Raw genomic sequence first — 20,901 nt, 5'->3', positions numbered from 1 at the left:
CAAGTTTAAAGCTATACAAAAATGGCTAAATTATGCCCATAAAATTATAACCAGACACTTTTAAACATTTTAATATAGATAAAATAAACTTAAAGGAGAGTCATGACATGCAACCTTCTCATATTCAGGCAGAAATACATAAATGGCTCCCGTTTAAGTAATGAATATTCATAATTTATGTACTTCAAGCAAAAAAGGATAAACTTGTTAAAATCAATTATTTTAATCTATAAATATATCCTGACTCCAGAAAACAAGATTGATGGCTAACCACTAGGAAGACTACCTGGGTTCAGCCAAAGATACAATCCACTAGTAAAATTAGTTTACCTGAGCCCAGAGCCAAAATGCTAATTAGGAAGCCAACATTTCCATTCCAAATTCAGGTTCACTACTTTGGAGCTTTACAGTCAATATTGTGACAGAAATCTATAAAATTATTTTATATATACACATAGATTTTCAATTGACAAATTAGAAATAATATGATATTTTTAGTGAGAAGGTTCTATGATTTTTTTTTGCCAGTTTACTCTTCAAAAAATAACATTCCACTGAAAATACATTCCCATATTTAGTCTCTGATTTTTTTTTTCTTTTAACTTCCTCTGTCTTCCTAAAATGGCAGCTCTTCATAAAGCAAATTGAACAGTGAGTTGGTAAAAATAAAAATCCCTTTCCCCAAATTGCTTACAGCAAAAACACTTCACTATTAGATTTTCCTATAAAAAACAGTGTGGCCACTATTTTTATGACACTAGTGAAGAATCCTGGTCCCTTCCTAAATCTCCCTCTTCCTTGGCTTAATAAAGCTCTTCAGTTTTCATAAACATGCATCCTGGAGAGAGAAACAGTCTTGAAAACCAAGACGTGACACTATTATTCCAAATGTGGGACGTGTGAAATTTACATCAATGCCAAATTTATCACAGAACTACTAAAACTAGTCATGTATCTGTTAGTTAGTAATACAACCTGATATATAAGCATGCTTTTCAACTTTATCTAGGGCACAATCCAACTTCTGCAAATGAGATGAGCTTCTGATTCAATTACAGCCTCTCTTTTCCTCCATTCAAATATTTTCATTCCCCCTGCTTCTTTCAAAAGCATTTTCCCCATCTTTTTCAGCTTGTCATTCCTCAAAGTTTTTGGAGAAATTACAAAACCTTAAATCACACTCTTTCCTGGGATAATAAAAATACTTTAAAATTGCCAGATGCTGTTGACTTCAGCAAGAGTAATCACAGCAAGCTGTTGAAGAGAGACTGACAATATTTTCATTAGCAGGAAAGGATTAAATGAAACCATTCTCTTCCCATCAAATCACGGAACCGCTATATGAACAGAGCACAGACCTTTGGATATGGAATCTTCACGGTCTTTGGATATTGCAGTGACTCATCGGAGTAGAAGGAGTATTCAATCATCGGGACTTCTGTGTCGTTAAATTGGGCATATGCTAAAAAAGTGCTGTTTGGAGACCACCACAGAGCGGAATAAGCACTGAAGACTTCCTCTGAAAAAAGACAGAAATTGTTCTGTTACAAGAAGTAACTGATAAATTGGCTTTGGCATTCAAAATATTGTTCTCATTAGCTTTAGTAATTACAGTAGAGTTCAACTAATGAACCACTTTGCATTTGCTGGGCTTCCAAAATCAGAGTAATACAAATGAATAAAAATAAAATCTTCAAGGATAGAGCTGGATTGTAAAAATAAGTAACCCATTGGACCATTTTTGAATATTTTAGCACACAATATTTAATATAAACTCTACATTTTTTCTTTATCTTATAATCCTCTAAATTTATGCCACAAAATATACTAAAAGTAAATCTCACATAAGGGGCTGATTCTCCTTTCTAATTTTCAAACAGTCAACAGTTTGTACCGATTCTGCAGGGTACCGGTGGGTGGTATGTGGCTCCAGGCTATCAAACCAATATGGTGCCCAGAGTTTACTCCTCTTGGCACAAAAGATGTGGGAAGGATGGATTTAGAATGGCAGGGAGCTCCATGAGACTCCTACCAAGGAGCTCCTCCTTTGCCTAGAAACTGAGAACTCTCTTGGATTAACACTTTCGTCTGGTTTAAGAGACATGGGTTCGATCTCTGGGTTGGGAAGATCCCCTGGAAATGGAAATGGCAACCCACTCCAGTATTCTTGCCTGGAGAATCCCATGGACTGAGGAGCCTAATGGGCTACAGTCCACTGGGTTGCAGAGAGTTAGACACTTTTTTTTCCCCCTGCTTTCCTGAACAATGTTGGACTCATCCTCAATCTCTGGCAAAGGTAGCTCTTTCCTATGTTTATTATGGAGTCAATTCATGGGACTTCCAATCTCTGGCTCTTAAAATGCCAAAGCCTCTTTCATCAACTGGGAAGAGAGGATTCAAGTGGATTTGATGGAGCCTTCTAGTCCTTTATGCAGACTTAATCTACACATTTCATATTCTGCTGCGAGTGTAAAGGTAAAAGCAAAAGCATAAAAATTTGAATCTTAGAATTAGGAAATCATTTTATCCCACTTTTCTGATTTTCACAGCCTCCTGACAAAAGTTTATTTTCCAGATGCTTATTTTCAATAACAGTGATAATCATAGTAGTAGTTACAGTAATAATAATAATGATAAAATATAATCATTATAAGGATGAGCAGCTGACATTTGATGTCTACTGTCCATGCACCAGACACTGATATTCGACATCTATTATTTCATTTAATCCTCAAAATAATTCATTGTGCAGGTGAGCAAAGCAAAGTAGGTAGGCTTAAAGAGAACAAGTCATTTACTTGCGAGCATGTGACCAACAGTTGCTAGAATCAAGAATGAATCCAGATTTTCCTCTTTGGAATTCAAGTTCCACTGTTCATTCCTGCCTATTTCAGCACTTCTAGTAACAGAAACGGAGAAGGCAATGGCACCCCACTCCAGTACTCTTGCCTGGAAAATCCCATGGACGGAGGAGCCTGGTGGGCTGCATTCCATGGGGTCGCAAAGAGTCGGACACGATTGAATGACTTCACTTTGACTTTTCACTTTCATGCACTGGAGAAGGAAAAGGCAACCCACTCCAGTGTTCTTGCCTGGAGAATCCCAGGACAGCAGAGCCTGGTGGGCTGCCGTCTGTGGGGCCGCACAGAGTCGGACACGACTGAAGCGACTTAGCAGCAGTAACAAAAAACCTTCTACTTGATCAGGCAGCTTGCTCCTCCTTTGGCTGCTTTATACCTATATCATTGAGTCACACTTATGTAGCAATTTAGAATTTACAAAACACTTATCTAATTGAACCCTAGGTGACTCTATTCATAGACTATTTTACCGAGAAGACAACTAAGGTTTAGAGAGAGTGAGTGAATTGCCAGAGATAAGAACACAGGCCTTGTGACTCCAAACTAAGGGGACTTCCCACTAAAAACGTCTTCATACCAAATTGATGTCTCATTCCCCGTGGCTTCTACTCATTGGTTCTAATCTCAGATCAAGATGGAATTACATAAAATGCATACAGTGACAGCAAGGTAATGGCTTGTAAAGTCACGTTTAAGTACGGGTGGCAGGTAGAGTTAAATGTTTTGAATTAGTAGTTGTTTAGAATACTGAACTCTCCCTTTCTCTCTTTCATTCTTTATTTTTCTTTTCTGTTGTGGTTTATCACAGGATATTGAATATGATTTCCTATGCTATACAGCAAGATCTTATTGTTTATCCATTCTGTATATAATAGTTTGTATCTGCTAATCCCAAACTCCCGGTCCCTTCCTCCCCACCCCCACCCCAACTTTGGCAACCACAAGTCTTTTCTCTGTCTGAGTCTGTTTCTGTTTCATAGATAAGTTCATTCGAGTCACATTTAGATTCCACATGTAAGTGATATCACATGGTACTTATTGTCTCTTTCTGACTTGGGAGAATACTGAACACATTTTTCCATAACAATGATTATTATAAAACTACTCTGATCAAACTCAAAGTCCTAAGAATACAGGGATCAAGGGTAGGGAGAAAGAAGAACAATGAAGGAAAGAAAAGATTTGCAGCCCTACCTGAACTGGCTGTGAGCACCCCCTTACACACTATCCTGCGATACCTCCCATCCCACCACAGCCCCCATCTTGCCACTCTGAGTTTCCTTAGGCACCATTGGGACCTAGTTTCCTCCCTCTAACCAGACTGCTCCATGACAATTATTTGCTGGCTTCTTTGTCTCTCTCTGGGAGCCACAGCTAAGTAGCATTTGTGTCTGTTTCCCCAGCACCTGGCATAGCAACTGGTTGGTGGTTGGCACTCCACGTGAATCACACACCCCCTTGTCAACACTACTGCCTCTGGGGGTAAGGAGTGCTCTTCTTCCCAGTTATTTCCTTGCCTATCCCTTCTCATCTGTGCTCTCACCAAAATTTTCATTTTCATCTCTGGGTCAGGTAAATGATATTCATACTCAAAAGTGATTGTTATGTAATCAACTTCATCCTAGAAGATAGAGTATTAAAAAAGAAAGAAGGAAACCATTTATTAACTAAACATTGAAGTTGAAGTGTTAGTTATTCAGTTTTCTCTGACTCTTTGTGATCCCATGGGCTGTAGCCCGAGAGGCTCCTATGTCCATGTAATTGCGCAGGCAAGAATACTTGAGTGGGTAGCCGTTCCCTTCTCCAGGGGAATTTCCCAATCCAGGGATTGAACTCAGATCTCCCACATTGCAGGCAGATTCTTTATCATCTGAGCCACCAGGGAAGCTCTTTGTTAAATAAATAATAATCAACTAGAAAATCATGAAATAATGTGAAAACAGAGAAATTGAGAGAGAAAGTTATTTGGGGACCCAGGGTGGGGAGGGGGCCCAAGTTCCAGATTATAGGCTCCTCTGTGAGAGTCCCTCCCCAGGGCAACACATGGCCCTGTTTAGATCTTGCAGCTTTGTTTGTTCTTTTACTAATGAACCTATGGATTCTCCGAATGCACTTTTTTGATCCCAACAAGTCTTCACGGTTGCAGCAGAGAGGGTGGTCCAAAAGGAGAGTGATCTGATATATGGAGAAACAGGTATGCTCTTTCTAAGTACTTGTAAATGTACAAAACCAATTGTAGGAATTTCCCTGTAGGACTGAAGTCCCATTTTTAAAGACAGACCCACATTGGAACTGTGAAGCCATTCTTCTGCTTGTGAATGGCTTAGTCACAAACAGGCAAAACAAGATTCCTCCAGCTATTATCTACCTTTGAAAGAACCTTAGTGTTGGGATATATTTATCTTAGAGATGCCCAGCTGTTCCGAGGAAGGGTGGGTCAGGGCTTTGGGAGGAGAATTTCTTTATCCAGCTCATGCTGGGGATCCTGAGGTTGTGCTGTGCTGTCCAACAAGTTTTAAAGATGCTTTTTAATATCTAAGTGACAAGTGTTAGTAAATTTTATTATAAGTTTTAATCTAACACTTGTTTCTGGTTCATGGGAATTTATTTGTCTTTTAAAGTGTTTTCTGTTGTTCTTACAATGTTATCCACTTGATTGAACTCAACTTGAACTGGTAAGAACCAAAATTGAGCCATGAAGAAAAACTAACTGTTTTTAAGTATAGAGAAGAAATAACAGGTTAAAAAAAAAAAAAGATGAGTCTTTAATAAGCATTATGCAATCTTGTAAAGGGTTTGGAGTAGCCTCAAAATGCCTTTTTACCTTGGCAACTACAGACTTGAATACTATTTTCCTAATATTTTATAAAACTCTTTACCCTAAAAGAGAGAATCATTCTTTTTAACTTTTTTTGGTTCTGTTATTTGAACCCATTTTTCCCCTAAGTCTAATTATTTTTTTTTTCTTCTTTAAAAACAGGAAATGATAATTTATCCAAGTTCAAATGAACCCAAATCCTCTATAAAAGAGGCATGTTCTTTCCCTGGACTCCACAATCTCCAGACAATGTTTTGTCATCTTTTGGAATGTTCTTGGAGTTTTTAGTTTTCCTTAGTAACTTCTGGGTTAGGTAGACTTGGTTTGAGAAACATCTGATGTTAATCTGGAGACATGGACATTACCAGATGGTCAACACCGAAATCAGATTAATTATGTTCTTTGCAGCCAAAGATGGAGAAGCTCTATATAGTCAACAAAAATAAGACCAGGAGCTGACTGTGGCTCAGATCATGAACTCCTTATTACCAAATTCAGACTTAAATTGAAGAAAGTAGGGAAAACCACTAGACCATTCAAGTATGACCTAAATCAAATCCCTTATGATTATACAGTGGAAGTGAGAAATAGATTTAAGGGCTTAGATCTGATAGATAGAGTGCCTGATGAACTATGGACTGAGGTTCATTACATTGTACAGGAGACAGGGATCAAGACCATCCCCATGGAAAAGAAATGCAAAAAAGCAAAATGGCTGTCTGGGGAGGCCTTACAAATAGCTGTGAAAAGAAGAGAAGCGAAAAGCAAAGGAGAAAAGGAAAGATATAAGCATCTGAATGCAGAGTTCCAAAGACTAGCAAGAAGAGATAAGAAAGGCTTCCTCAGTGATCAATGCAAAGAAATAGAGGAAAACAACAGAATGGGAAAGACTAGAGATCTCTTCAAGAAAATTAGAGATACCAAGGGAACATCTCATGCAAAGATGGGCTTGATAAAGGACAGAAATGGTATGGACCTAACAGAAGCAGAAGATATTAAGATGAGGTGGCAAGAATACACAGAAGAACTGTACAAAAAAGATCTTCACGACCCAGATAATCATGATGATGTGATCACTGACCTAGATCCAGACAGCCTGGAATGTGAAGTCAAGTGGGCCTTAGAAAGCATCACTACGAACAAAGCTAGTGGAGGTGATGGAATTCCAGTTGAGCTATTTCAAATCCTGAAAGATGGTGCTGTGAAAGTACTGCACTCAATATGCCAGCAAATTTGGAAAACTCAGCAGTGGCCACAGGACTGGAAAAGGTCAGTTTTCATTCCAATCCCAAAGAAAGGCAATGCCAAAGAATGCTCAAACTACTGCACAATTGCACTCATCTCACACGCTAGTAAAGTAATGCTCAAAATTCTCCAAGCCAGGCTTCAGCAATATGTGAACTGTGAACTTCCAGATGTTCAAGCTGGTTTTAGAAAAGGCAGAGGAATGGAGATCAAATTGCCAACATCTGCTGGATCATAGAAAAAGCAAGAGAGTTCCAGAAAAACATCTATTTCTGCTTTATTGACTATGCCAAAGCCTTGGACTGTGTGGATCACAATAAACTGTGGAAAATTCTGAAAGAGATGGGAATACCAGACCACCTGACCTGCCTCTTGAGAAACCTGTATGCAGGGCAGGAAGCAACAGTTAACTGGACATGGAACAACAGACTGGTTCCAAATAGGAAAAGGAGTACATCAAGGCTGTATATTGTCACCCTGCTTATTTAACTTGTATGCAGAATACATCATGAGAAACGCTGGACTGGAAAAACACAAGCTGGAATCAAGATTGCCAGGAGGAATATCAATAACCTCAGATATGCAGATAATACCACCCTTATGGCAGAAAGTGAAGAGGAACTAAAAAGCCTCTTGATGAAAGTGAAAGTGGAGAGTGAAAAAGTTGGTTTAAAGCTCAACATTCAGAAAACGAAGATTATGGCACCCGGTCCCATCACTTCATGGGAAATAGATGGGGAAACAGTGGAAACAGTGTCTGACTTTGTTTTTTGGGGCTCCAAAATTACTGCAGATGATGACTGCAACCATGAAATTAAAAGACGCTTACTCCTTGGAAGGAAAGTTATGACCAACCTAGATAGCATATTCAAAAGCAGAGACATTACTTTGCCAACAAAGGTCCATCTAGTCAAGGCTATGGTTTTTCCAGTGGTCCTGTATGGATGTGAGAGTTGGACTGTGAAGAAGGCTGAGCGCCGAAGAATTGATGCTTTTGAACTGTGGTGTTGGAGAAGACTCTTGAGAGTCCCTTGGACTACAAGGAGATGCAGTCAGTTCATTCTGAAGGAGATCAGCCCTGGGATTTCTTTGGAAGGAATGATGCTAAAGCTGAAACTCCAGTACTTTGGCCACCTCATGCGAAGAGTGGACTCATTGGAAAAGACTCTGATGCTGGGAGGGATTGGGGGCAGGAGGAGAAGGGGACGACAGAGGATGAGATGGCTGGATGGCATCACTGACTCGATGGACTTGAGTTGAGTGAACTCCGGGAGTTGGTGATGGACGGGGAAGCCTGGCGTGCTGCGATTCATGGGGTCGCAAATAGTTGGACACGACTGAGCAACTGAACTGAACTGAACTGAACTGAACTGAAAGAAGAAAAGCTACCTACACAGACAAGTCAATTGTAGCAGCAGAGCAAAGACAATGGGAGCATTGAAGTGACAGGAGGATGTAGCAGTAACATTCTCTGTGAAGAAATTCTTGGTCTGTGAGATAGATACCTGGTGCATGAGTGCTAAAGATTTGATGACTTTTTTAGAATACAACCTATTTTGAATGCCATTGAATTTCCCTGTTTTCAAAGACAAGTTTAACTGTCTTTGAAAATGAACAGATTTTCTGATTTGAAAAAGTTTTAACGTCTTTACCTTCATAAACCCAGTCAGTTATTCCATTATAGATTACATCTTTTTTCCCAGTCCATGTGATCCTCTGACTTGGAGAATTTGGTTCATTTTTCACATAAATATCATTGTTCCAAACGTATGCCTAGAAAGATTGGGAAAAAAGATGGATACACAACATGTTATATTTTATCCTAGAGTTTAAAAAATTTATCTATTATTTTATGCTCAAATAATATTGGTATGCAAGTGGAATGACTACCTTAGATTATTCCATTTGAGCAGGAGGAAGAGTCATTTATGTTTTAAATGTGTAAGTATACCTGCTATAATATCCAAATAATCCTAAACACACCCTTTATCTACCAAAAAGAAGCAGCCCACAACCACTGCTATTGAATAGTAAAGTGTATGCAAATCCCAAAGACTGTCCACTTCTACGGAATGATGCATGCTTTGCATTTCTCTTCGCAGGGGCTGAGTAGAGAGAAGGCAGCTGCAAGCCCAGAGTCAACTGCAGATAAACAGTCTTCCTGTTTAGATTCTTCAGGACTTCTGACATTCTCCTAAGACTACAGGACATGGAGGTGTATCTATAGTGATATGGAAAAATCAAAGAACTAACAGAAAGTGGGAAAGCCTCAAGAAAAATTATCAAAATAAAACAGAACAAAAAACAAAATACAACAGGGTTAGAATTTGAGTTTAATGGACATTTTGCCAGGAAATAAACAATTTCCTAAGAGTAGTTCAGAAACTTTCAGGAATTGTATTAGTATTTACTCTGTTAGTCTAATAAAATGTTATTTTAGGCAATAACACTCTATGTGATAGTGACTACAGCCTCCCTAAGAATCTGCTCTGTATCAGGGTTAGGAGCTTCTGCAAATGAAAGATTTGAGCCATTGTTTTCCTGAAAAGAAGAGAGACTTACTAACCAATTTATGACCCACTGATGACCATGTGATCCACTGTGTGTTGTTTGGGATTCTCTCTTCTGTAATTAACTGCCTGGAAAAAGATAAAAAGAATATTTCCACGTGGATAAATTTCTTTTCTTTTTAATTATTACACTCAAGAAGCATAATTGATTTTGAGAGGAAGTCACTGACCTTTTATTTAAGTCATAAATGTCATAGGAAGCTGTGTAGGAATGCCTCCATTGCTACAAAAGAAAACAGACATTTCAGGCTTCTGTGATTCTTGATAGCTTGACCACTTGCTATAGAAGCTCAGGTGAGAGATAAAGCCATATAACATTGTATAATTCTCACATTTTATATCTTATAGTTCCCTATCTAGAGTCTTAAAATTTTGGAATTAGAAAGTATCTCAGAAATTATCTAGTACAAACTCCTCTGGATTTCATTTATCATTTATCTCTGGCCTTGCTTCTGCAAAGGACCACAGTGGGCTCACGTTCCACTTTCTGTGCAAACATAATTCCCAGAACCTATCACAGTAATGCTAAGTTCATCTGTTTTAAAAAATGCAAATGTTCACTTTTCAGCCATTTTATTGGCAAAACATCTTAAAGATCTCAAATTCTATTGGTGATAGTGATGAGGAGAGGTGTTTACTCTCCTACACTGGTAATGAAAATACAAAGTGCTATAGTTTTCTTGAAAGTCACTTGGCAATGTATATTAAAACACACACACACATATACTGGAGAAGGGAAAAGCTACCCACTATAGTATTCTGGCCTGGAGAATTCCTTGGACTATATAGTCCATGGGGTCGCAAAGAGTCAGACACAACTGAGAGACTTTCACTTTCATTTTCATCAATATTTTAAATAACCATCTGAGGAAGCTAAAAAATGAAAAGAAAACTAAATTCAAAGAATTAGAAGAAAAGAAATAATTAAGGTAAAGTGTTAGTTGCTCAGTCATGTCCAACTCTTTGTGACCCCATGAACTGTAGCCTGCCAGGCTCCTCTGTCCATGGGATTTTCCAGGCAAGAATACTGGAGTGGGTTGCCATTTCCTTCTCCAGGGGATCTGCCCAACCCAGGGATTGAACCCAGGTCTCCCGCATTGCACGCAGACTCTACCATCTGAGCTACCAGGGAAGCCTAATAAAGGTAAAAGCAGTAATCGAATAGAAGAAAATACAATAGACAAAAATCAAAAATGCTGAAAACTGGTTCTTTGAAGACACTGGTAAAATTACTAACAGAGAGTAAGAAAAAAAGTATGAATGAATATATCAGAAATAAAAAACGGGATACCACAACAAGCTCTGTGTATGTATGTGCTCAGTCGCTCAGTTTTATCTGACTCTTTGCAGCCTCATGGACTGTAGCCTGCCATGTTCCTCTGTCCATGGGATTTTCCAGGCAAGAATACTGGAGTGAGTTGCCATTTCCTTCCCCAGGGGATCTTCCTGACCCCTGTCTCCTGCATTGACAGGCGATTCTTTACCACTAATGCCACCTGGGAAGCCACACAACAGGCTCCACAGACAAAGATTATAAGAACTTATGTCAAATGTGTTTTAGCCATACACTTTTTTAAAGAGTTTTTTGATATGCCATTTTAAAAGTCTTTATTGACTTTGTTACAACACTATTTTTGATGCGTTGGTTTTAGGCTGTGAAGCATGTGGGAATCCTAGCTCTCTGAGCAGGGATTGAACACCTCATTGCCCCAGATTGGAAGGTGAAGTCCCAACCACAATACGTTTACCTCTAGGAGTATGGTAGGGAAGACAAACACATAGACAAGTAATTAAAAAAATATCTTAAGATATTTTTATTTGTTTAAGAGAAAAGAAGAAAAAAATTTTTTCCTTGTATACATAGTAGGGAAGTTCCTACCTATACATTTTAAAAGTAAAATAAAAGGACAAATTCCTTGAAAAATGAGTTATTGAAAGTAAGATGAAATTGTGAATCTGAGTAGTTTTACATCTAATAAACATCTGAGTCTATAAATAACCTCTGTACAAAGAAAACTCCCAGCTCAAATAATTTTGCCAGTAAACTCCTTGTTAATATCTGAACGAGTTGAACACTTATACCTACATTAAAACCTACACACAAATTTTTACACCAACTTTATTCATGTTTGCCAAAACTTGGACATAACCAGCCATGCAGACGATGGAATATTATTCAACAACAAAAAGAAATGAGCCAGAAGACACTAAAAGGGATGGAGGAAACTTAAAAGCATATTGCAAAGTTAGAGAAGCCAATCTGAAAACGCTACATAGTGTATGGTCTCAACCACGTGACATCCTGAAAAAGACAAAATGACAGAGAGAGTACAGACCAGTGGTTCCTAGGGGTTCACGTGAAGGGAGGGAGAAACTGGAAGAGCACAGAGGATTTTTAGGAAAAATGAAAACATGTCCAACACAGAGAGTAAACCCTAATGTAAACTGCAGACTTTAATACATACAGACAAATATTCATGTTTGCCAAAACATGAATAAATCTGCTGTAAAATTTTTGTGTGTAGGTTTTTTGCATAGGTATGTTTTTAGCTCATTTGGATAAATAACAAGGAATTTGCTGGTAGAATTATTTGAGCTAAGAGTTTTCTTTGTACAGAAGTTATTTATGGATTAGTACAGTATGATACTATTAATGTAATGACAGATAAAAGTCATTATACGTTATACATTTGTCGAAACTCATAAAATGTACAACACAGAGTAAACCCTAATGCAAATGATGGACTCTAATTAAAAATAATTTGTCAGTATTGGCTCATCAATTATAACAAATGTACTACTACAGTAATGCAAAATGGTAATAATAGTAAAAATAACAGGGATGGAGTGTGGTGGAGGGGTGGTAATGAAGTATATGGAAACTCCCTGCACTTTCTACTCATTTTCTGTAAACCTAAAGCTGCTGTAAAAAATAAAGTCTATTAATTCAAAAAATAAATGAATTAGAGCCATAGCAGATGACTTGGAAGAATATCCACATGGTATCTCTGAGTGAGAAATGCAATTTACAGAAAAGTATGGAAAATAGGATTCCATCTTTATAAAATAAGCAATAACTAAGAAGAATCTCTGTCTTCATAGAATTAAGTGAATAAACAAATATAAAATATAGAGGGATATACAATAGATTCTCAACATGGGATACCTGGGGAAAAGGCAGTGAGATGAGGAGCAGTTGTCTAGTCACTAAGTCGTGCCGACTCTTTGCAACCCCGTGGACTGTAGCCCACGGGGCTCCTCTGTCCATGGGGATTCTCCAGGCAAGAATACTGGAGTGGGTTGCCATTTCCTTCTCCAGTGGATCTTCCCGAGCCAGGGATTGAACCCATGACTCCTGCATTGGCAGGCTGATTCTTTACCACTGAGCCACCTGGGAAGCCCATGAGGAATAGAGGGACAAGCAAAAAAATGGAAAAACAGTGAGACTGAAGGTTTTTTAAAAATATGATCACATATTTGCATTTATGAAAAATTAATGTTTATATGAGGATGCAGATATAAATTAAAAAAAAAAAAAAACTACTTGCCTATATATCTGTTTTTCCTACCATATTCCCAGAGGTAAGAAATTGTGTCTTATTCAGCTTTAAACACCTGGAGTCTGTCCTAGCACAAGCCACATAGGATATATTCAAGAAATAAACCAAACTAAAATAATTAAATGTTACCTATGAGGCTGAAATAATGAAGTGGGTAGCCCAAGGACCCCGAGCTGTATTGGCAGAGCTGAGACACAAGTCAGGCTCCTAATCTTGAATAATATTGCTCACTCATCATTTATCACCCTCCTATCCTCTCATGTCAACAAATATTTATTAAGTCTCCTCTTTTTGCAAGTCATATATTTCTTTTTGAATCCTGGATTATTTTGAAACACTCCATGCTTGTTTCTGGGAAACCTCAGAGTATAATGCTCGCTAGAGCCAAACGTTGTGGTACAGGCTAAAAATATTAAGAGATTTAAGAAGTTTTGAGATCATTTCAGGATGACAGATCTATCAGGGGCTGTAAAGGGAAATCCAAGATGTTTGTATATTCACTTCATCTTTTGAAACAGACTCATCAGTCTATTTAGGCTATAAACATTGGCACCTATCCTCTTGATTAGGCATTACTGGATAAGACAGGCTCCCTCTTTTTAAGGAGCTTATAGTTGAATGGGGAATATGGAGACATAAACTACCAGAAAAGAATCACAGAGCATGCAATGCGGATGGGTGGGGAAAGGCAGGAATCAAATTAGGAACTGGGGAGGCCTAGAGGCTTATAGAAAAGGTGATTATTGGTCTCAGAGGGCTGCCACACAGAGAAGGGCAAAAAAAAGCATCATGGCAGAGAGAGGTTCAAGCAAAAAGATAGGAATGATCATGTTTAAGAATACAAGCTTTGGAGTCTTCTAACCTGGACTCAAGTCTTCCTTTAGACTGAATCTTTGTAGCTCCTCCTTTCCCCAATTCATATGTTGAAACTTTAACTCCTAACATGATAGTATTCTGGAGATGGGGCCACTCTGGAGTGACTAGGTTGTGCAGGGGGGAAGCCCTCATGAGTGGGGTTCATTTCCTCATATATTAGTTTCCTTGTCCCCTCCACCATGTGGGGACACTTGGAGAAGATGGCCAACTATGACCTAGGAAGTAGGACCTTGCCACACTGAATCTGGTGCCACCTTGATTTTGGACTTCTCAGCCTCCAAAACTCTGAGAAACAAATTTCTGTTATTAAGTCATCCAGTCTGTGGTGCTATAGTGACCCAAATGGATGAAGACAAGTCTCTAATATGCAATATCAGACAGGTTTCCTTTTAAGCTCCAGTTTTCTCTTTAGGAAGATGAGGATGGTGACAGAAACAATGTCGGGAACATGAGAATGCATGTGAAGGACTTAGCAGGGCTCCTGTGAACACGTCACAGATGATGCAACTATTACTGTCTGTACAGCATTGGGCAAAGGGGGGAGATACTATGAGAACATCTGTACTAGGCTGCCTGGTACTTATTCACATTCTCATTCACTCACTCACTTATCTTTTTTTTTTAAATTTTATTTTATTTTTAAACTTTACAATATTGTATTAGTTTTGCCAAATATCTAAATGAATCCGCCACAGGTATACATGTGTTCCCCATCCTGAACCCTCCTCCCTCCTCCCTCCCCATACCATCCCTCTGGGTAGCCACAACTTAAAAGTAAGAACTGATCTTTCTGAATGTGCTGGTTCAGTCATGGAGAAGCCACACAGCAGGGTCTAAAGAACGCTGGAAATAGACTTCCAGAGAAATGGAATAAAATTAGACTTTTCTTTGTCCTGGATATGTTTCTTGAATACTGGAGTGGGTAGCTGATCGCTTGAATACGGGAGTGGGTAGCCTATCCCTTCTCCATCGGATCTTCCAGACCCAGGAATGAAACCGGGTCTCCTGCATTGCAGGCGGGTTCTTTACCAGCTGAGCTATCAGGGAAGACTGTTTCACTTGGGAGTCCTTAAAATTACCCATGGCTATGCTGAGTCAGATGACATGCGGGAGGTTTAACCTCCCCAGGTGATCCATTGTAAGCACAGACTAAGCATGGTGAGTGCAGGGTTGGGGGGTGGTGGTGAGTTCAGAAGGGCAGACTGAGGTCCAATCACCCAGGCTTCTCAGGTTGCCTTGGTTAGAGTTTGGGTTTTATTCTGAAAGTGATGAGAAGCTACTGATCACAAGAGTTTAAGCAAAGGCACAACATAATCTAACTTAGGTTTTAAAAGGAGCATGGATACTCTTGGGAAACATGGATGGCAGGATGAAGGGAACAGAATGAAAACAGCAAAAGAAGTTAAATGCGCATGAAAACTTCAGAGACACAACAAATACAAATTACCAATGATGGTTGTCCAGCAAGGTCTATCCATGAAATATATCTGTTAGTACATATCACATGGCACTTGTTGAACTTGGCCAAAGAATAAATTGAGCTGGTATTTACCTTGCTGTTTCTATCTTAACTTTATAGTCGTTACATGTTTGACTTTAACATGGGAAATTGTTAACCAGTGGTTCTCAACCCTGACTGCTCGTTAAAATACTCTACATGTTAAAAAAAAAAAACAACAACAAAAAAACTGATGCCAGCTTCACCCCCAGAGACTTCACTTTATTGACCTGGGGTTGGACCTGGATACTTAGGAGTTTTTAAATGCTTCTAACATGATTTTAATCTGTAGCTAGCAATAAGAACCACTGAATTAAACAAATACTAATTCATTAATTGGAAACAGATGTGTTAAAGTTGGCATAGACTTCTGATTCGTTCCTGGCGGACTGGTTTAGCAGGACCTAGTCTTCATGTCCAGGAAATGGAGCCCAGCACAATGAACCAGGGTAAATATTATGATTGGGAGTCACCATCCTCAAATGGGAAATGGAGTATGGGATGGTCTGCATGACCTGAGTACGGCAGTGATGATGCGAGCTAAGACCACTCAGTATTTACTCTTTATTCTAGAAAAGAAAGGCAGAGGTTGGGATCTCCAGCTTTGTGTTTTGTTTTTAAGTAGAATCTCTCTACAGGTTTCTAATCTTTCCTGTATGTTTCAAAACTTCTCATACTCAACAGCCATTGTCAAATCCATGAATAATCAAAAAGCTGCAGTTATAGTCACTGGTGATTGGCAGCCACCCTAAACATGAAAGTGTTAGTCGCTCAGTCATGTCTGACTCTTTGTGACCCCATGGACTGTAGCCCACCAGGCTCCTCTGTCCATGGGATTGTCCAGGCAAGAATCCTGGAGTGAGTAGCCAGTCCCTTCTCCAGGGGATCTTCCTGACCCAGAGACTGAACCTGGGTCTCTTACATTGCAGGCAGATTCTTTACCATCTGAGCAATAACTTAGTGACTGAGCAACAACAACTAAACATGAAAACGATGTGTGATTAGGCTGAAACCTCTCCTGAAGGCGTGAGAATCTGATGTTGGGCTGTGCGACTGGAGGAAGCTCAGTGCTCCCCACAGGGCGCTGATGACTGCTGCCGAGCCTGCCCCTTAGGAACGGTTTGTATACGGTGGGACCTGAGGGCTGAGAGGTGGTCTGAGTCACTTCACAGAATCTCTTCTGGAATGAGACATTTCATTGTTTTTAAAGCAAATAATCAAGAGTCTTACTATTTGTCAGACAAAGGAAATAAAACAGTCTATTACTAGATATTACAAGTCAGACATGTAAACTGACTCTTAAATTATAAGTTCTATTTTATTAACTTATAGTTTTAGTCTATATCTATAATATTACTTAAACTTCTTAGTATTTGAAAACCCTAAAATGAATTTATTTAAAAACACTCATTAGATTTATCTTTTATGAAGGAGAATGACCATTTCTTCTTTTGATACTGAATTAATGAGTTTTTAGAGCCTATTGCTTGATTTAGGTAACAACCTTAAATATTCATAGACTTGAGATAGGTCATAAAATAACACACTCATAGGATTCTTTAAATGTCACAGTGAAAAAGCATTTCTTTTACCTTCACATAGTTGTATTCGAAGAGAATATATTGTCTATCTGGTGAAACTGAATAATCATTTATAGAATGTCCAAATTCATCCTGTCAATCAAGTAGAAAAAAGAATGATTAAGGTTAAATGATTCCATTTAACTGCTATTGTTGAGTACCTACTATGTGGAGGGTATGATTCTAGACTTGTGTCTCATGCCTTGGGAGGTTCCAGTCTAGAAGAGAGGGCACATTCCCCTACACAGATGACCATGAGGCAAGGTGGGTGGTAATCACGGTTAGAGAGTCAGGGAGGGAAGGATTGATTTTAAGCAAGGAAAGATGGCTATGAAGGTGGGGATCAGGAACAGACAGAGAACTTTCTCAGGAAGGGGAATGGCAAGAGTGTAAACCCAGATGTGGAAAGGGCATGCATATTTAGAGACTGTCTAAGTGTAATCTGAATACAGTATAGGGTCTGTCAGACAAAGAGAGGACATACAATTAGAAAAATAGGTAATGTCTAAATACAAGAAATGGAGCTATGAACTACGTTTTCTGCACATGGATATGACAGAATCTTATCTGCCTTGTCCAAAGATGCTCTGGCAACCCAGTGGCTAAGATGAGATGAGAGAGGAGGGCTTGCATTGGCCTTGGACTTGGGCGAAGTTGTGTTCTGATTTACAGAAGGGAGAGAGGAATACATGTTATGATATAGTACTCACTGTCACAAAATTAATCAAGGGTTTCAACCAGGGCTATACAGTGGAAATGGAAATCTGAGAGACACTTGACATCACAAGAGAGAATGGATAGGGTTTATTGAGTAGCTATATAAGGGGGATAAAAGAGGAATCAAGGAGGATTCTGAGATTTCTAGCTTTAAATGACGTGGAGGAAGGCACTATTGACCAAGACTGGGAAGAAGAATAGGATGCCTTCCCTTTGCTAGGAGAGGGAAGCGGGAATAACTAGCTTAGCTCAGGATACTGAGTTTAAAATGCCTGCAGACTATCCATGTGCAGGAGCCAGCAAGCTATTGGAAACAGAGGTCTAGATATTGGGAGGAGGTTAGTGTTACAAGCGTGTATTTGAGAAGCACTGATGCTGTGGAAATGCATGGAATATGCTGAAGGGGAGCACGCAAGGTGAGGAGGGAGGCTTGAAGTGAAGACAGGACCCTGAGGAGCACTTACACGTAAGAGAATGGGCAGAGGAGGAGGAATCGTCAAAGGAGACTAGAAAGTAACCAAGGCAGGGAGCATTCCAAGAAGAGAAAGATCCACCGCACCATATGCTGCAGAAAGAGTCCAACAGGATGAGAAACGATAGTACTCATGATTTGAAAGGTTATGAAAAAAAATTCCCAGAATTCCCTTAAAGCATGAATTAATTATGTGATTAAACATACAAATGTACTGTTCTCCAAGAAAATGGAGCTGTTTCCATATTCAGCATTGACTAGCAAGATATTATTTTCTTGTTTGTAGAGATATTCATGATCTAAAGAGAGAAAATGACCAGATCAATATTTCAAGTTGCTATTAAACATCTTCATAAACTAAAAAATCATGCAAAAAATGTAAGATTTAAATTCATATAAATTCTAAGTTGGAAAAACATGAACTGATAAATATTACACTAATATGCCTTCATTTTCCCATCATCATTGTAAAGGGTTCAATTCACTTTTAATTTTTTATAGTACATGTCAAAGAAATACTAAGGTTTCTTTCTGTCTTATCTCCTTTTGCACCCTTTAGTAGAAAATAATACTTTCCCATATGGTTTTAAAAAATAAGAATATATTCTTATTACCATGAAGGTGCCCCACAACCTAACGTGAGCATAAAATGAAAATAAGCATAAAAATCCGCCCCTCTTTCCACCAGAAAGCCTTACCTGAAACCCATCTCAAGTTGTAGAATTTCATTCTAAAAGTATTTTTTAAATAATCGGCTAGAGTGTAGGTTCTGCGACTATCAGTTGAAGCATCATCTGTTGGTTGGGAAAAAGTCAAATATTCAGTATGAAGGGATAACTCATTTTGAATAAAAGTTTTCAAAATGGATTTCTACAGTATACACTGATCACAAAATACAGAAATACACTCACAAAATGCAAAAGACACTCTGAAAGATTTTGGACTGAGTAGATGGGTAAACATGCATTTAGCTGCTCAAGTGGAGATGAGCATGTGTTTCACAGTGCTACATTAATGAGCTTAATTTCAAAGGTCTAGATCAGCAATGCTCAAGGGAAATATAGTATGAGTACATTTTCTAGTAACCATATTTTAAATTTTTTAAGGTAAAATTAATTTTAATAGCATATTTTATTTAGCCAACATATCAAATATGTTACAATTTCAATGTGTTATCAACATTTAAATGTTACTAATGAGATCTTTCAAGGGCTTCCCATGTGGCTCAGTGGTAAAGAATCTGCCTGCCAATACAAGAGACACAGGAGACTTGGGTTCGATCCCTGGGTCTGGAAGACCCCTGGAGGAAAAAACAGCAACCGACTCCAGTATTCTTGCTGGGGAAATCTCATGGACAGAGGAGTTTGGTGGGCTACAGTCCTCGGGGTCACCAAAGAGTTGGACACGCTTAGCAACTAAACAACGACAACGAGATTTTTCACATTATTTCCTTTCTGTATTGTCTTTAAATTCTGATATGCAATTGATGTACCGAGTTGAGTATATCTCAACTTGATAGGTACTTTTTCAGTCATGTAGCCATGCAACGGGTGACACAAAGCTAGATCATCCTTCTGTGAGGCCCTAAGGTTCACTTCTAAGTCCTCTTGCTCCACACAAACCAGATCTTAAAGATATGCTAATCACCTAGTTCAGAGATCTTTGTTTCTACCATCTCTTTTCCTTGACCTTAATTAAAATTTACATGGAACCTTTCTCTGGGATTCTGTGACACCTCAGTCTTTCTCTTAACGCTCTGACCATTATTTTTCCATCTCCTACTTTGACTCTTTTTTTCTCCATTGACTGCAGAAATGCTTTGGAATTAGTCTTCAACTTTCTGCTCATCTCTCTCTACAGTCTTCCTTGCAGGAAACTCCAGAGAATGTGGCTTCAGGAATACTTTCCATTTAGATAAATGACAAGACCTGCACTCATTATCTTAGCCTACTACACCCACACTCACATTTCCAGTGCTGTGTTCAGCCTTCTTACTTGACTTGTCCCACTCTAACCCTATCATATCTTGTCTAGAATAATTGTCCACCTTCCAAAACTAGATTTCCATAGGAAATTGTGTGATTTTATATTCTGTTACTGAAAACCCAAATTCAAGATCTGAAGATCATTCTGATGTCTCCCTCTTTTTTACCATCACCTACAAACAATCTACCCTATTGACTCTTCCTTTGAAATCTTTTCTCCAGGTATTCTTCCATCAGGTTCTTCCACACCAGTTCCTGTACTGCACCATCACTGGAATGATCTTTCTAAAGTGCCAATGTCATCTGGTGAGCTCTTCCTCAAAAGCTTTCACCGAGTCTTCACTGTCTACAGGAAGATTCAGACTCCTTCACCTGGCACTTGCAGCCTCCACAATCTGACATGAGGCTCTAGGCTTATTTCTGCTCTTTCTGCAAGAACCTTCTGGTCCAATCACACTAATCTTGCTGGAGGCAGTGGATCCTCTCAGGCTTATCTACCTCTGTTCCTTGCCCTAAGCTACTTCCTGGAATGTCCTCAACTATTTCTCCATCTGTCACAATCCTCCAGCCTCCATTTCCTTCCTCTGTCATTCAGTTCTGCCTTTGACTTTTGCCCCTACACTACTCATTGGGCTCCTATCACTTAATACCTCGTGTTGACAACTCTTTTTCCATGCCTACTTGTGTGACCTACTCAGGTAGGCCATGTATTCTTTGAA

At 38.9% G+C, this 20,901-nt stretch overlaps 1 protein-coding gene across 1 annotated transcript in view; it reads right to left on the bottom strand.

Annotated features, from left to right (window-relative positions):
* DPP4 (dipeptidyl peptidase 4) overlaps positions 1–20,901 on the bottom strand; it is an 84,906-nt gene that overhangs the window by 43,994 nt on the left and 20,011 nt on the right. Inside the window, exons 3-9 of the mRNA XM_061436868.1 lie at positions 18,896–18,991; positions 18,405–18,496; positions 17,021–17,101; positions 9,665–9,717; positions 9,491–9,563; positions 8,577–8,697; positions 1,359–1,519 (exon numbers count right to left, since the gene is read on the bottom strand). Coding sequence (XP_061292852.1) covers positions 1,359–1,519; positions 8,577–8,697; positions 9,491–9,563; positions 9,665–9,717; positions 17,021–17,101; positions 18,405–18,496; positions 18,896–18,991 — 677 coding nt within the window. The remainder of the gene's footprint in view (positions 1–1,358; positions 1,520–8,576; positions 8,698–9,490; positions 9,564–9,664; positions 9,718–17,020; positions 17,102–18,404; positions 18,497–18,895; positions 18,992–20,901) is intronic.

The sequence above is a fragment of the Bos javanicus genome, chromosome 2 (assembly GCF_032452875.1).
Source record: "Bos javanicus breed banteng chromosome 2, ARS-OSU_banteng_1.0, whole genome shotgun sequence".
NCBI classification, from domain to species: Eukaryota; Metazoa; Chordata; class Mammalia; order Artiodactyla; family Bovidae; genus Bos; species Bos javanicus.
This window is presented reverse-complemented; position numbering and strand designations above follow the sequence as displayed.